General features: G+C 48.3%; 1 protein-coding gene across 2 annotated transcripts in view; it reads left to right on the top strand.

The window, feature by feature from the left end:
• The first annotated feature begins 1007 nt into the window (after window positions 1-1007).
• Window positions 1008-16550, top strand: part of UPF1 (UPF1 RNA helicase and ATPase) — a 43134-nt gene continuing 27591 nt past the window's right edge. The window contains exon 1 of one of the 2 annotated variants that reach the window (XM_059696134.1): window positions 1008-1528. In XM_059696134.1, the coding sequence (XP_059552117.1) occupies window positions 1298-1528 (231 nt within the window). In that variant the 5' untranslated portion in view covers window positions 1008-1297. The remainder of the gene's footprint in view (window positions 1529-16550) is intronic. The other variant, XM_059696135.1, reaches the window with a different exon arrangement.

Here is a 16550-nt window from a genome sequence, read left to right as displayed (position 1 = left end):
CTGAACTTGGACAGCCTTTTACTGAGCACCTTTGATATGTGGTTATTATTCTCTGCATGAGGAAGACCTTGTGATGAACAAAGCCAACCCCTGTCCACGTGGAACTTCATAAATATTAAGGGAGTAACTAGTGGCTCATTTATTCTTTTTTGATGTTAATCCTCACCCAAGGATATATTTTTTCCCACTGATTTTCAGAGAGAGAGAGGAAAGGGGGGGGGGAGAGAAAGAGAGAGAGAGAGAGAGAGAGAGAGAGAGAGAGAGAGAGAGAAACATATATTGAGAGAGACATTCATCCATTGCTTGCCTCCTGCACACTCCCTGCTCCCTGGCTGGCGCTCGAACGTGCAACCCAGACACGTGCCCTTGACCGGCCAGGCAAGCTCATTTATTCTTTATCCCATCTTAATGGTTATTATTTCCCTTTCCCAGGAAACTCAAGGCTCAGAGGTGAAGTCACTTGTACAAAATCACACAGCCGGTAGGTGGCCAGGTCAGGATTTCACCCCAGAGCAAGTGCTCCCAACCACTTTGCTATATACTGCCCCGTAGTATTATTGTCCGAAGCATCCGACACCATTCCGTGCTCCAGGCTCCGTGCTAAGGAAGGTCCTGATTCATTTATTCAACAAATGCACACTGAATACCTATTTTTGTGCAGGCACCTCCAGTTTACAGGGGACGTCTCTGAGAGAGAGGACTACACCGTCCCGCCAAGCCTCGACAACTGGGTGTTCCACCTACGTAGGGCATTCGGTTAGTGCTCAATTAACCCAAGGGACGAAGACCATGCGTCCCAAAAGCCCGCCGCCCCGGCATCACCGAGCAGAGGTTGGGGCGGGACCACGTGTTCCCGCAGCCAACGCGCAGGCAGTTGGAAGCCCCGCCCTTGCGCGTGCGCGCTGCGCGTCTTGTCGACTTGCTTTGGCGAGCGTCCCGGCGCGGTTGGAGGCGTCGGCAATGAGCGCGCGCGCCTGCGTCGACGTCGGGATCGCGCACGCGCACCTGCGCTGGCGTCAGGTTCGCGCACGCGCACAACGCCGGCGGCAGTGGTAGCCGTTCCTGTGGGGGTCTGCGAGCGGCCGGCGGCTACGATAGGAGCGGCGACGTCGAGGGGCTCACAGGTGGTGGCGGCGGCGGCTCGCGGCCCGACTCGCGCCGCGGTGGGCGTTTCTGTTCGGTCCAGGGGCGCGGGCGAGGCGGCGGCTGCGGCCCGAGGCCTGCGGCCTAGGCCTTAGCGCGGCGGCGGGCTCGAGTGCAGCGCGGAGCCGGCCTGCGGGCCCTGCGCGTTGGCACCATGAGCGTGGAGGCGTACGGGCCCAGCTCGCAGACGCTCACTTTCCTGGACACCGAGGAGGCTGAGCTTCTCGGCGCCGACACACAAGGCTCCGAGTTCGAGTTCACAGACTTCACCCTCCCCAGCCAGACGCAGACGCCTCCCGGAGGCCCCGGCGGCCCCGGAGGTGGCGGCCCGGGAGTCCCGGTCGGCGCGGGTGCTGGCGCTGCGGCCGGACAGCTTGACGTTCAGGTGAGCGGCACATGGCGGCGCCGGAAACCGGGCCAGGCCTTAGCTCCTGGGGACCTGCTCCGGTTCCCCGACCCAGGCCGGCCCCCAAGTAACCTGTACCGGATCCCTCACTCCCGCCGGGTCCGAAGTAATCTGTTTCAGGACCCCCTACTCTGACCAGGTCCAGCGTAACCTATCCCGGTTGCCGCACTCCTTACTAGGCGCAGGACAGACCTGCTCCGGGTCTGTTTGCGTCTGGGTGAGCTGCCTTGAGCACCTCCGAGACCCGGTGCGGATCTAGCTCAGGCCAGGTCTTAGGTGACTTGCCACAAGTCCTCTTCTGAGCCTGTCCGAGGTGACCTGCCCTAGGTCCGTCTCCGGCCAAGATGGGGTGACCTGCCCCTCCATCTGGGTCCCGGACGATCTGCCCCCTTCGGTGGAACCTGAGCCCTGCCCCACCCCCACCTGTGGTCGCAGCCATCTGGGCACCCCGCATTCACACACCGAGCCTCCAGATCAAATTTCCCCAAGCCCAGGGACTCTGTTGAGGGGAGCGTGGAGGCTCCTAGAGCAGAAAGGGAGTTTTTGCTTCCAGTGGAGAAACCCATACTCGCTGGCTATTGATGCTATTCTAAAGGCAGGTTGCATTTTGTTTTTCCTGCTTGAATTGCCTGTTGCTGAAACCGTCGTGTTACATAACTCCATAGCCCTGCCTTGGAAAAGTTAGGTTTGAGTTTGTTCCTCCAGTGGGCAGTGATAGTGGGTTTTACGTAAATGGATCTGCTACATCGGACATTTGTTTTTAATGATACGAACATTTAGCGAAAGCTGCTTGGGTATTTTAAATTTGGGTTTGGGTTATGAGAAATAACAGGCAGGCGTACACTTCCTGGACCTGTGCGGGACCTGGCTAGGGTCTTGGGCTGCGGTCCCAGGGAATGTCACCATCATCCTCTAGATCTCAGATTCCATTCAGCAGGTTTTCCTATGCCTGGCACTTCCCTCAGATTTATTTTCCTGAATTTTCAGCCAGGCAAGAGATACAAGGCTCACCTTGTCACAGGTGTCCCATGGCCTGAGGACCCAGTGCCAAGGCTGGGGGAGCCACCCCTTCCTCAGCCAGAATGAACTCAAAACCTGTCCTGGGTGATGGGGGCTTGCTTTCTGGTTGGGAGTCTAGTTGGTTGAGTCACTCCCGTGGGTAGGCCACCCACTTGGGCTTTCTTTTAGTCCCTTCTAGAAGCAGAAAACATTTGACTCATTCTAACCCCAGATTCCTTAAAAATAGAAGTCTGATGGGTGGGGCATCAGGGAGAACAGGTGTGCAGGTATGTATGTTTTTTTCAGTTTTGTTTATATGTGGTGGAGAGAGGAAGGAGAGAGGGGAGAGTTGGTCTGGAAAGAAGAATGAGCTGCTGGAGGTGGGTGATCATACCTGTAGTCTGGACTCTAGATTTCTCTGTTTCCACAGCTGTAAAATGTAGCATAGCAGTTTTAGTTTTGTTACTTTTAAACATATATGAAATCTGGATTCCTGTATGAATGGACCAGAAAGTGCTGTCTGTAACTTGTGCTCACCTTGTCGTGTCTGGAAGCCCTAGGATAAAGATTTCTTGGTTGAGCAGTGTGCCACCATTTGTGGGGTGACCTGCCCTAGGTCCGTCAGGGTTGTAAAAGGTAATGGTTTTATTACAAATCCTTTTTAACTGTAGCCAATACAAAATAGCCAACCTGGAGCAGTTCTGGTTCTAGTTTTGTTTTTGGTGTTTTCGATTAATTGAGGGCATGTCCTTCTCTTTCAGTTGAAATAATCGATTTATTTTCCTCCACCTAAACACTGAGCTGTACAAAATAAAAGCTTTAAAACTTCACTGGAGGTAAACATAGCAGTTGAGCTCACTTGAGTTGTGATGATATCAAAAGAGACTGCTCTTCCTTACTGGTAGTTAACCCTGATACCCATCCTCCTGTAGCCTAACTTTTGATTTGTATTTGGGGGAGGGGAGTAATATCCTTTATCACAAGAGGAGGCCCTGAGTTTGGGGTCAGAAAAGTTTGAATAGAATAGCAAAGTGAAAAAAAGTTTGTATCTCCTTTGCTAGTTAGTGGCATTGGCTACCTACAGCATTTGGAAAGATTTTTCTTGTTTGTCCTCAGGAGTTAACTGTATGATGGGGCCTTTTGATCTGAATGCCTTTTGATCTTATTGGATGAGTGGTTGTAAAGCATCAAGTGTTGTGTAGCCAGTTTTGTATGGACAGATCACATTTTGTTTATCCACATGTCTGTTGGTGGACATTGGGGTTGTCCCCACTTTTACTTGTTATGTATAGTGCTGCTGTGAACCTTGGTGTACAAGGTTCTTTGTGGATGTATGTCTTCAGTGAAATTGCTGGGTAACTCCTTCAGGAGCTGCCAGACTGTTTTCCAATGTGCAGCCACTTTCGATAGTCCTGACTGCCAGTTTTGCACAGTTGGTTTTACCTGAAAGTTTGTTTAGAGGCAGAATGAGAGAATGTCCCAGCCAGGGTGAGAGAATGGCAGGCAGGGGTGACACCTGCTGAGTTCTTGAGTTGGTTCAAGTAACACTCATTTTCTTGTTTGTGAAATGAAACTGATATTTATCAAGTCCCTCCAGATACTGGGATGAAAAGTGGTGAGGACACAGCCTTGCCAAGTGTCATTAAGACAGTTTTCTTTTGCACAGCTGACCCTTTCGTGGGTTTTTCCCCCACCCCCAAAGGACGGGGAAAGGTAGTTTCAGAAGTTCTTTGCCTAATAGCTGGTGTTACAACCCTTCTGGTCTGTCTAGTTGAATTATTTCTTCTTAACTGTTGCTACAATTGTTTTTCCTCCAAACATTGGAATTTTGGTGAAAATCTAAGAGTTGGGAGTACTACCTAATCAAAATAAAGAATGAACTGTTGATATATGCAACAGTGTGGATGCATCTTAGAATAATTACACTGAGTGAAAAAAGCACTTTGACAAAAATGATGAACCCATTGTAAGTTGAAAATACCATAATTTGGAAATGCATTTAATATAGCTAACCTACTAAATGCTATAGCTTAGCCTAGCCTACCGTAAATTTGCTCAGAACACTTACATTAGCCTACAATTGGGCAAAATCATCTTGCTGCAGCTGCCCAGCATCACAGAGTATATCGTACCACATATCACTAGTCCAGGAAAAGATAAAAATTTAAAGTATGGTTGTACTGAATGTGCATTGCTTTCTCACCATCATAAAGTAAAAAAAATCATAATTCTGGGGACTGTCTGTCTGTACTCTATATGATTCTGGTGATAAAAAGTTCTATAAAGTGCTAGTGGACTTTGAGTAATAGAAAGCAGGTCTCTGGTTGAGAGAGGGGAAGAAAAGGAGGGATGGCAAAGGGCACTAGGGGATTTGGGGTGGTGAATACGGGTGTGTACAGCCATTGACATCTGTCAACTTATAAAATTAAACACTTTAAACATGTCGTTTATTGTATGTCAGTTGTATCTCACTGTAAGATAAAAACCACATGGAGATACCACTGCCCACTTATTGGAGTGGCTCTGTTTTTTTGTTTTTAAAAAGTTGGAAATACCACTTGGAACTCTCATACCTTACCGGTCACCCACAGCTCTGTGGCCCAGCAGGGAAACAAGGCAGTTGCCCAAATGGGGACCTGCTCGGAGTGTTAGAGCAGCTTCGTTCATGAGAGCTCCAGACTGGAAACAACCCAGTGGCTGTAAACAGGTGACCAGGTACACAAAGACTCTTCCTCAGTTGTAGTCCTGAGTACACAAACGTGGGCTTCTTTTTCCTTTTCAAGTGGGAAGATACTTTAATAAATAGTTGTAACCTGTTCTTCAAAACCATACTTCCTGCTGCCTTCAGAATTCATGGAAGGCTGTCCCCACATATCCTTGACCATCAGGGAAACATATTTTCTTCTGCTTACTAGCCTGTAGCTTACGATGAGGAGGAGTGACACAGTTCAGGGGTTCCTAAAAGCAGTGACTTTTTCCATCTGGTTCTGTGAATATGCAGTTCAGCATGCCTTGAGAATATCAGAGATAAGACACTGGTGACCTTGCCGGAGTCCAGCTAATGTTCATCTATCACTTTCTCCTTGTTGTATTTCCCAGGTTTGTTTCCAAATAGTGAGAACTCAACTAGCAATTAGAATAAAAGAAGGTTTTGTGTCAGTTAATGGTGAATAAGTGAAATGACTTCTTACTCAATTTACCCATTTCTTCACCCAGATTCAGGAAGATTATGGGGGAAATTAACGCCAGTGCAATACCAATATTAACTAAAAACTGAAGTTCTCTCTCAGTCCAGCTTCCACATACCAGAAAAAGACATCTTTCTAGTAGCTACAATGAGGTATGATCACATACTATAGAGCCCTCTCATTTTTAAATGTGCAAGTCAGTGTTTTTCTAGTAAATTTCCGGGGCTATCTGACCATCACCATAGTCACTTGCTGCCTTTGATTTGTCCTTCATGCCACCTTTTCTTTCCTTCATTGTTAAATTTATTTATTTTTTGTTTATTAATTCTCACCTGGGGATATTTTTCCATTGATTTTTAGAGAGAGTGGAAGATGGGGGGGGGGGCGGAGAGAAACATCTATGTAAGAGAGACACATCAATTGCTTGTGGCCCCCCCCCCCCCCCCCATCCCCAACCAGGGCCAGGGATCGAACCTGCAACTCAGGTACGTGCCCTTGACCAAAAATGAACCCACTGAGCCACACAGGACAAGGCCCCTCCGTTTTTGCTCTTGTTCATCTTTTTTTTTAAAAATATATTTTATTGATTTTTTTACAGAGAGGAAGGGAGAGAGATAGAGAGTTAGAAACATCAATGAGAGAGAAACATCAACCAGCTGCCTCCTGCACATCTCCTACTGGGGATATGCCCGCAACCCAGGTACATGCCCCTGACCGGAATCGAACCTGGGACCTTTCAGTCCGCAGGCCGACGCTCTATCCACTGAGCCAAACCGGTTTCGGCTCTTGTTCATCTTTATAGTCTTTGGTCAACAGCTATAACAGGGAAATTGGGTGACCCCCTACTCAGCCATTTCTGATCATATGTTAAGGAGATGTGCTTTCCCATGTGCTGGACCCTGCACAGGGCTTGTTCAGAGGCAGGAAGTGAGGCCTGGGAATCCTCACAGGTCTGTTCACATTTACTTCTGTCCCCTCTGTGCAGGCCATCAGGCCAACCTCTTCAGCCTGGTCCTTGACTCCTGCCCTCAGCAATTCTGCTTGCTGTGCCCTCATCAGGCACAGCAATCAGTGAGTCCTTTGCCAACTGCAGCTACTTTGTTAGAAATGACAGGTGCTGCCCAGATTGTAGTTGATTTTAGGCATGGTGAGGGCCCAGAAGAGGGAGTGGTCTGCCCTGCCAGAGTGTGGCCTAGGCCAGAAGGAGAGTTCAGTCAGGGCGCCGTGGTTGGATGTGTGCTGTGTGCACTCAAGTGAATGTGTGAATTACCACGGTACCAGGCTGCCGCCCGCAGTGGTCAGTCCTCCTCCTGGGCATATGCTTGTTCTGCACTGGACGCCTCGTTGCCTCCGAGTCCTCACAAGGAGTTATGCCTAGAGCAGACACGAGTTGCTATCTGTGGTTTTCATCAGGGTCTAGGATCCCAGGGCTGAGGCAGGCTCCCCTTGGATTGGAGGTGTGAGTGAGGATAGTGCTAGTCAGCATACCCTTGGGAGGCCGCACCTGAGAGGGGCAAGAGGCCTTCCTGGACCGAGAGGCTCCAGAAGAGTGACGAGCATGGAAGCTGGAGGGGGCAGATTCTGGGCAGCTGTGGTGGTGCAGAACTGTCCAGCCCGCAGAGTAGAACCATGATGCCCAGCTGTGTCTAGTGGGACCCAGAGCAGAGTGTGGCCTTGGGAAGTGCAGAGGGGACAGTGAGTCTAGCTGAATCTCCAGGTCTCAGGGGGTCCTTGAACTCTTCTTGCCAGAAGAGCTTTCCTCAAGAGCAGAATGCTGCTGCTTCTGATAAATGTGGGAGGCCGAGTGGACCTGTGGCTTACAAAGGGTCCTGTGCCTTTTTATATGTGTTGGTCCAGTAGCAGCTTGCAAGCTGGGCAACTGAGCCAGGCTTCTCAGGATCCCTGTGGACTGTTGCCAGGAGGCTTCTAGACATACAGCAGATGCAGGCTGCCTGCTGAGCTCTGAGCCCTTTGTCACTACTGAAGATGACACTTGGCTATCTACTTCAGCTCTTTGCAGAGCTCAGCTGCCAGGGATGACAGTGAGCCTGGAGAGGTGGCTCTCCTCACCTTGGGTGGGAGGCATTTGATAGAGCTTCCGGGGATTTCAGGTCGCCACCTGTATTGTGTAAAACTGTTTATTACGGATTCTCTAATGTGTAAGTAGTGAAAGTAAACCCTGTCCATTCATTACCTTGAGTTGACAGTTGTGTAGGTTTTCCTCTCCCCCTTTTTATGTTTTTCTTCACTGAAATGTTTTAAAGTGTCACTTCAGCTTCCTTCTGAGATTGCTCCATGAGAATTAGCAATGCCCAACCATTGCCGTACAGTATTTAGTCTGCATTTTTAGAAACAAAAAAGGTACCTCTCCTTCATAGGTTTACTGCTGTTCTCAGGTGAATGGTATCAACAGTATTTCAGGACCTTCTGATACATGGGGCTTCCTTTCTCCACAATCAGATTCTTCACTGGTTAGAAAGTGTAACCTTTGTTTGATCCAAACCCCTTCTAGGTCCAGTGTTAATATGATTGTCATCTTTACCTGTCCTGCTCTCCAGGGCAGCCCTTCTTTGCTTTTCATGCCGCTAAGCTGGTGTCCAGTTGGGTCATTGTCCTTGAGGTGTCCTGCCTTCTTGATACACCTTGGCTTCTTCTCCCTATATGTGTGGGGTGGGTTCCTACTCAGTCCTCAGGCTCCTTTGCTGGGCAGACAAGAGGCAGCCCAAGGTGACTGGGGGCATGTCCAGTACCCTCGGAGCATGGAAATGAATTACAGAGGTGGACTCAGCATGCTGATCAGAACAAGGGTCCACTCAGGTGGGGAAATGGGGAGTACCTTTTATCTAGAACTCAACTCTCTGTTGGGTGGGACCATGTCTTCATTGTAAATCCAAAATGGTCAGCTCCAATTTCATGTGGTTAAAACTAATGGATTAGAGGATGCTAAGAGACATCACCAATAATGTGTGATCATTCACTGGATCTTGAATTTAAACAACCATAAAGGACATTATTAGGACACTGGGGAAATGTGCCTGTGAGTATTAGATAGCAGTATTATATCAGTGTTGCTCCTGAGTGTGATGTCTGTACAGGTATGCCTTGGAGATACTTGTAGGTGCAGTTCCAGACCACTGCAGTGAAGTCAGTCATGCCACTGTCTTGGTTTCCCAATGTGTATAAAAGTTATGTTTATACTACAGTATAGCCTATTAAGTGTACAATAAGCATTATGTCTAAAAAAGTAATGCACGTACCTTACTTTAAAGATACTTTATTACTATATAAGACTGACCATCATTGGAGTCTTCAGTAAGTTGTAATCTTTTTGCTGTTGGGAGATTTTGCCTTCAATTTATTAAAAGAACAAAAACAAAAAATAATATCTGCAAAGTGCAATAAAACATGGTATGCCTCTATTATGATTATGGGGAGAAAGCTATTGTCCTGGGCCCCACAATTCTGAAGTGGATCAGGAAAATAAAAGTATGTGTGCAGAGTGAGAAAGAAAGAGCAGTTGTGGTGAAATGGATTCAGGTGCCAGGTATATGGGCACTTCATTTTGAAACTTTTTCAAAAGTTGGGGGAGGCTGAATCTTCTGTTATCCTTTCCCTGAGGCAGGACTCAGAGGTTTCTGCCTCGGGCCACTCCCTCTTTTATATTTAAACCTTGGGAAAAAAAGAACAAATTATGAATCACTTTACAGCTTTTGTGTTTTGGATGAGACGTATTTATTTAACCAACACTAGTATGAGGGCTTCCTGGGATGTGGACTCAGTTCTGGGTGCTAGGGTCATAGCAGGGAGCAGGACAGGCATAGTGGCCTCACTGGGTTCCCCCAGATGGGATCAGGGGAGGCCTCCCTGGGACCTGCCCTATAGACTGAGACCTGAAGGACCAGGATCCAGATGTGCAGAGACCAAGGGACAGTGAGTGGCAAGGGCCCCTGGTACCTGCTGTCTGAGAGACAGGGACAGAAAGGTCTATTTCTTATTGAGTGGTATGATGCTTACGAAGTTTGGAGTAAAAACTGTGGTATAGTTTTTCCAGCACATTGAGCGGTAGTTTTTGAATGTACTTGCTTTTCCTCTGTGGTAATGAAGGTACCTCTCTTCGTACTGCTCTGATGCTCACCGTCTGAGTTCCGTAGTGGGGTGTATGGAACTGTCTCTGGCAGAAAACCCTTGTGGCTGTTGATCAGCTCAGCAGCTCACAGATAGACTTTATATAGTGAGTGTGTAGAACACAGGTGGAGAGGGAACTGTTTACCCAGTGATGTGGTGCCTAAGGTAGGCTTAGGGTACCCTTGGGTGCAGGGAGGCCCTGCCCCTTTTGAGCCCAGCAGGATCCAGAGGTCCTGACTGGAAGTGAGGGCTTGGTGACCTTGGAGGACCTCAGTCCTGTGCCAGCTAAAGACGAGGACACCCTGCACTCCTCCCATTGTATCACCTGACATGGGATGTGGGCCTTCTCTGTCCCAGCTACTCTCTACTGCTTTAACTTAATTACGGTTTCTAAGGCCAAAACTTTTTTAAAACCTCAATGCTTTTATTTTATTACTAGTGGCCTGGTGCATAAAATTCGTGCACATTAAAAGGGGATTAATTAGAGGAAATACTTGAATATTGCTATTTGCCCTTTCTCTATAATAGAAGTGTCAGAGATGAAAGAAAATTAGTAAAATGTATATGAAAATTTTCCTCCTGTCAGAGTCTGGGGTGCACCACGGGACCCAGAGTCAAGTCCCCACCCACCCATGTGTGCCTCAGAATCGTGCGAGACCCAGACCCGGCGGGTCCCACCCTTGTCAAGCCCCGCCGAAAGGGGGGGGTGCAGCCTCAGGACCCCTGGCCTGTCTCCGGGGGGGGCGCAGCCTGAGGTCCCCTGGCCCAGCACCAGGGCAGGGGCGCACCTTGCGGTCCCCCGTCAAGTCCCGCTGGGTGGGGCCGCGGCCTCAGGTCCCCTGGTCTGGCGCCAGGGTGGGGGGCACAGCCTCAGGTCCCCTGGCCTGGTGCCAGGGCGGGGAGCATGGCCTGAGGTCCCCCGTCAAGCACTGACAGGGTGGGAGGCACGGCCTCAGGTCCCCTGTCCCGGTGCCGGGGCAGGGGCATGGCCTGAGGTCCCCTGTCAAGCCCTGCTGAGCGGGGGGCGCAGCCTGAGGTCCCCTGTCAAGCCCTGCTGGGTTGGGGTCATGGCCTGAGGTCCCCCATCAACCCCACAGGAGGGCAGGGGGGGGGGCGCTCAGCCTCAGGTCCCTGCTGATTGCTCCTTAAGGCTTGTTATGGGAACTCGGCCTCAGCTGTGGGTGCAGCCATCTTTGTGGTGGAGTGATGGTCAATTTGCATATTCCCTCTTTATTATATAGGATTTTTAAATGAAGCTGTGAGGATTTTATTTTATTATTTTTTTAAATACATTTTTATTGATTTCAGAGAGGAAGATAGAACCATCAGAGATGAGAGAGAGAGAGAGAAACATCAATGATTGATTGGCTGCCTCCTGCACGCCCCCTACTGGGGACTGAGCCCGCAACCCATGCCCACAACTGGGACATGTGCCCTAACCAGAATTGAACCCTGACCTCTTGGTTCATAGGTCTGTGCTCAACCACTGAGCCACACTGGCTGGGCTGACTTTTTTATTTTTTATTTTTTTAAATATATTTTATTGATTTTTTACAGAGAAGAAAGGAGAAGGATAGAGAGTCAGAAACATCGATGAGAGAGAAATATCAATATGCTGCCTCCTGCACACACCCCACTGGGGATGTGACTGCAACCCAGGTACATGCCCTTGACCGGAATCGAACCTGGGACCCTTCAGTCCATAGGCCGACGCTCTATCCACTGAGCCAAACCGGTTTCGGCAAGACTTTTTTATTTTTAAGAGAGTGGAAAGGAGGGAAGATAGAGAGGAGGGAGCAGAGAGAAACATCAGTGTGAGAGAGCCACATCAATGGGTTGCCTCACACTCTTGCCCCAACCGGAAGCAGGGATCAAACCTGCAATCCAGGTATGTGCCCTTGACCAGGAATCAAACCCAAGATCCTCAGGTGTGCAGCCTGATGCTCCAACCATCAAGCCATGATGGCCAGGGCGAGGTCAAATGTATTTTTGAAGTTAATGTTATATTAAAACTTTACAGGTAGTAGAGGGAGAAACTAACAACCCAGCTATAGAGGTCAGTTTGTGGTGTTGCCAGCTCACAGCTGGCAGGAGAGGGGCTAGTGGGAGCTAGGAGTGTTTGCACACGAATGTGTGTACTCAGGCATGTGAGTGAGGAGTGCCATACCACACTCCCCAGCCAGGCAGCTTCCGGGCCCTGGGGCCTTGGGGAATCTGTACTTCTTGGTTTTAGTGGGGGGTGAGGATAGTACCCCTGACTTGGATCCATAGTCTGTTGTTTCCCTGGAGTTCCAAGAGTGGACTTAGATTTCCGCCCCTTATTAAGCCTGAAGGGATCAGTGTGGTTTAGAGAGGGTTGCCACGTGGCTGGTCATGCTTGGCTGGTCAGACTCCCTTATAAGCCTCACATGCTCCTGAGGTGCCTTATCCCTCTCCCTAGTGAGGAGAGGTGAAATGTGAGGCAGGATTGGGTAAGATGAGGGCCACCCAGGTGGTGTGCACTTTCCTCTTTTATTTCACATACTACTAGTGATTTTGATGTTTCAGGAAAACATTCAGATACCACCAAGAATGTTTCTTTATATATATTGATTGATCAATTTCAGAGAGGAATGGAGAGGGAAGAGAGAAACATCAGTGATGAGAGTCATTGATTAGCTGCCTCTTACATGCCCCACACTGGAGATTGAGCCCGCAGCCAGGACATGTGCCCCAACTGGGGATGGAATCATGACCTCCTGGTTCACGGTGTGATGCTCAACCACTGAGCCACACCACCTGGACTATTTCTTTTTTTTTTTTTTTTTAATATATTTTATTGATTTCTCACAGAGAGGAAGGGAGAGGGATAGAGAGCCAGAAACATCGATGAGAGAGAAACATCGATCAGCTGCCCCCTGCACACCCCCCACTGGGTATGTGCCTGCAACCAAGGCACATGCCCTTGACCGGAATCGAACCCGGGACCCCCGAGTCCGCAGGCCGACGCTCCATCGATTGAGCCAAACCTGTCAGGGCTGGACTATTTCTTTATATGTTAAAGCTTATACTACCTGATAAGAGGTCTTAGGAGTTCTTCTAGATTAGGAGTCAGTAAACAATTTCTTGACAGGCTGTATAGTAAATATACTAGACTTTGTGGGACAAGAAACAAAATTGAGGCTATTCTTAGATATTTAGTCCAGTCATTTAAAAATATAAATACCATTCGGAGCCTAAGAGGGTGGCCTGCAGGCTAATCCTGGTCTAGACCACCTTCTCAGCCCCTTCTTTCAGCATGATATATATGCCCCCCACACTGCCATGAATTGAAATCCAAGTGCCATGAGCTGGCCACACACTTTCAGAAAACCAACACGAACGTGTCTAGGTACATTTACATCAAGAGACATTGTGAGCCAGCAGTGCCAGTCCTGTTGGCAGCCTCATACCAGTGTTGCCACTGTATGTGTCAGGAGAAGCATTACCAGATGAAGAGGTGACTCTTTAAAGTGATATCCAATAAAAATTTTACAATCAAATTAAAATTGGGCAAAGGACTTTAATAGACATGTCTCCAAAGAGAATATACAAGTGGCCAACAGCACATGAAAAGATATAGGCATCAGAGAAATGAAAATCAAAACCACAATGAGATACCACCTCATATCCATTAGAATGACTCTTGTTTGTTCATTTGTTTTTATTTTTATTTTTAATTTTTTTGTTAATTTTCACCTGAGGATATTTTTCCAATGATTTTTAGGGAGAGTGGAAAAGAGAGGGCAAGACAGAGAGAAACATCGATGTGAAGCACATCGATTGGTTGCCTCCTGTACAAGCCCTGACCAGGCCCTGGGCCAGGGAGGAACCTGCAATGAAGGTATGTGCTCTTGACCCGGAATCGAACCTGGGACCTTTTGATTCACAGGCTGAGGCTCTATACACTGACCCAAACCGGCTAGGGCTGTTTTGTTTTGTTTTGTTTTGAATATATTTTATTGATTTTTACAGAGAGGAAGGGAGAGGGATAGAGAGTTAGAAACATCGATGAGATAGAAACATCGATTTAGCTGCCTCCTGCACACTCCCCACTGGGGATGTGCCCGCAACCAAGGTACATGCCCTTGACCGGAATCGAACCTGGGACCCTTCAGTCCGCAAGCCAACGTTCCATCCACTGAGCCAAACCGGTCAGGGCTGTTTTTTTTGTTTTGTTTTGTTTTTTTTACTGTATTTTTTGTTTTTTTTTAATAGAATTTTTTTTAAAAATGTATTTTATTGATTTTTTACAGAGAGGAAGAGAAAGGGATAGGGAGTTAGAAACATCAATGAGAGAGAAACATCAATCAGCTGCCTCTTGCACATTCTCCACTGGGGATGTGCCCGCAACCAAGGTACATGCCCTTGACTGGAATCGAACCTGTGACCCTTGAGTCCGCAGGCCAACGCTCTATCCACTGAGCCAAACCGGTTAGGGCTGGTTTTTTTTTTTTTAAACAAAAACAGAAATATTATAACAAATGTTGATGAGGATGTGGACAAATTGGAGCCCTTGTGCACTGTGGTGGGAATGTAAAGGTGTAGCCACTGGGTAAAATAGTCTAGTGACTCCTCAAAAAGTTAAACATAAAATGACTTTGTGACCCAGTAGCTCCACTTCTGGGTGTATAACCAAAAGAAATGAAAGCAGGGTCTCTAAGAGATATTTGTACACCCGTGTTCACAGCAGCCAAAAGGTGGAAACAACCAAGTGTCCACTGACACATGGCTAGATAAATGAAATGGGGTGAACCTATGTAGTGGAATATTCGCTTTAAAAAGAAAGGAAAATCTAACAACATACTACATCATGGCGCTCCACATACTACACAAGGAAGACATTATCCTGAGTTAAATAAGCCAGACACAAAAGGACAAATACCATATGATTCATTTATATGATGTTCCTAGAGGGGTTAAATTCAGATAGACAAAATAAAATGGTGGGTGCCAGGGGGAGGCCAATGGGAAATCAGTGTTTAATGCGAACACAGTTTGGGAAGATGGAAAGTTTTGGAGATGGATGGTGAGAATGGTCACACACAAATGTGAATATATTTAAATGCCCCTGAACTGTATACTTAAAAGTAGTTAAGATGGTATATTTTATGTTAAGTGTATCATATATGTATTTTTTAAAGAAGGTAAGCGATTTACAAAGGTATTTGCGATGTTACAGCTTTGTGTGTTTTTTTGCATAAAATCTAAAAGTTGATTTTGATTTTTCCTCTTTAAAAAAAATGTTTTTCAAACAAAGCATACAGTCCTATATAGTAAAAGCCTAATGTGCAAATTGTCCCCTCGGGCGGTCGTTCGACTGGGAGACCAGGAGTTCGACCACTCACTATGATGTACGCTGACCACCAGGGAGCAGCACGGACCATAGCGGGCGTTGGCGATGCTGCGCTGGCAGCTGGTGGCAGTGGAAGTGCTGCCGGCCCCCATGGGCCCTGATGAGAGTGGGACTGTGGTGGGATGGTGGAGCAGATGAGCAGGCGGCGTTCGGCCATCGCCCTGCAGATGGTGACCAGCGGCAGGGGGCAGGGCTGCTGCCCGGCTCCCAGGCACTGAGGGAGCCAGACTGGGGAAGCGGGGGGGGGGGGGGGGGGGCAGTTGCCTCGTAGGTGGGATGGTGGAGCAGGTGAGGGGGCGGTGCCAGGCCAAGGCAGGGTGCCAGGTGGGGCTGTGAGGCTGGAGGCACAAGCTGGGGCTGCGCGTCTGGGGGAACCAACTGGGGTCTGATCCCCACATGCCACCCCGAGGGACCCCACCTGTGCACAAATTTGTGCAGCGGGCCTCTTGTCTTCTTATCATTAATCTGGTTGCTGCCGTCCTGAAAACATATTAATGTGGTGGCTGACACTGAAATAGGGTTCTGATCTGGGCTGAGACCCTTACAGACATAGGTGTTCTTATGATAAGATGCTGACTTCCTGACACCCCAAATGTAATGCCCTTCTCATGAGAATAGCTGTCCTTAGGCTTGTACAAGTGACTCAGACAGAGTGTAGCACTGCTGGCTCAGGCTGTGTTGGCTCTGGTTTTTGGTCTCTCGGCTCTGGGTAGCAGGGATTCTGCAAGGGAATGGGGCTGGTGTTTGCCCTGGGGCTCCTATGATCCCTCTCTAGGCTTCCTCAACACACAAAGCTCCTGTTGCCTGACCTAGTCTTGTGTGGGCTGTGGCCCCTGGGAGGAGATGACTGGACTGTTGACTGCCACCTGAGGCTCCTGTAGGGATGATGCTAGGATTCATGTTCCCCTGGGGGAGCTGAGTCTGTGCACCCATGAATGGACTTGTGAGCTCATCAGTAGTGCCTGTGAAATTCATGGCTTAGTTACTTAAAGTTACTTAGTTAAAAAAAAACTGTGTTTTTGCTGTTATAACATAAAAGATAATATATTTAGTAAGATTATTGACTGAATTCGGAAAGTTATTCTAACATTCAATTTTTAATTTGTAATGAAGAAAGGGCTGCCTTCCAGAGAGGGTACTGGGATGGAGGAAGCCTGTTTACTAAAGCGATAACTGCTTTCCAGGGCTCACAACCTCCTTGGGAGGACCCTTCACTGTATGGGATCCCAGGTCCTCTGGCCTGACATTGTGCAGCTGTCCCCAGAGGGGGCCATAATTGGCTTGTAGAAGTCCTCTTGCTTCTGTGGCCCTCAGT

The sequence above is a fragment of the Myotis daubentonii genome, chromosome 5 (genome assembly GCF_963259705.1).
Source record: "Myotis daubentonii chromosome 5, mMyoDau2.1, whole genome shotgun sequence".
In the NCBI taxonomy this organism is placed as follows: Eukaryota; Metazoa; Chordata; class Mammalia; order Chiroptera; family Vespertilionidae; genus Myotis; species Myotis daubentonii.
Note: the sequence above shows the minus strand (reverse complement) of the source record. Positions and strands in the feature narration are given on the sequence as shown.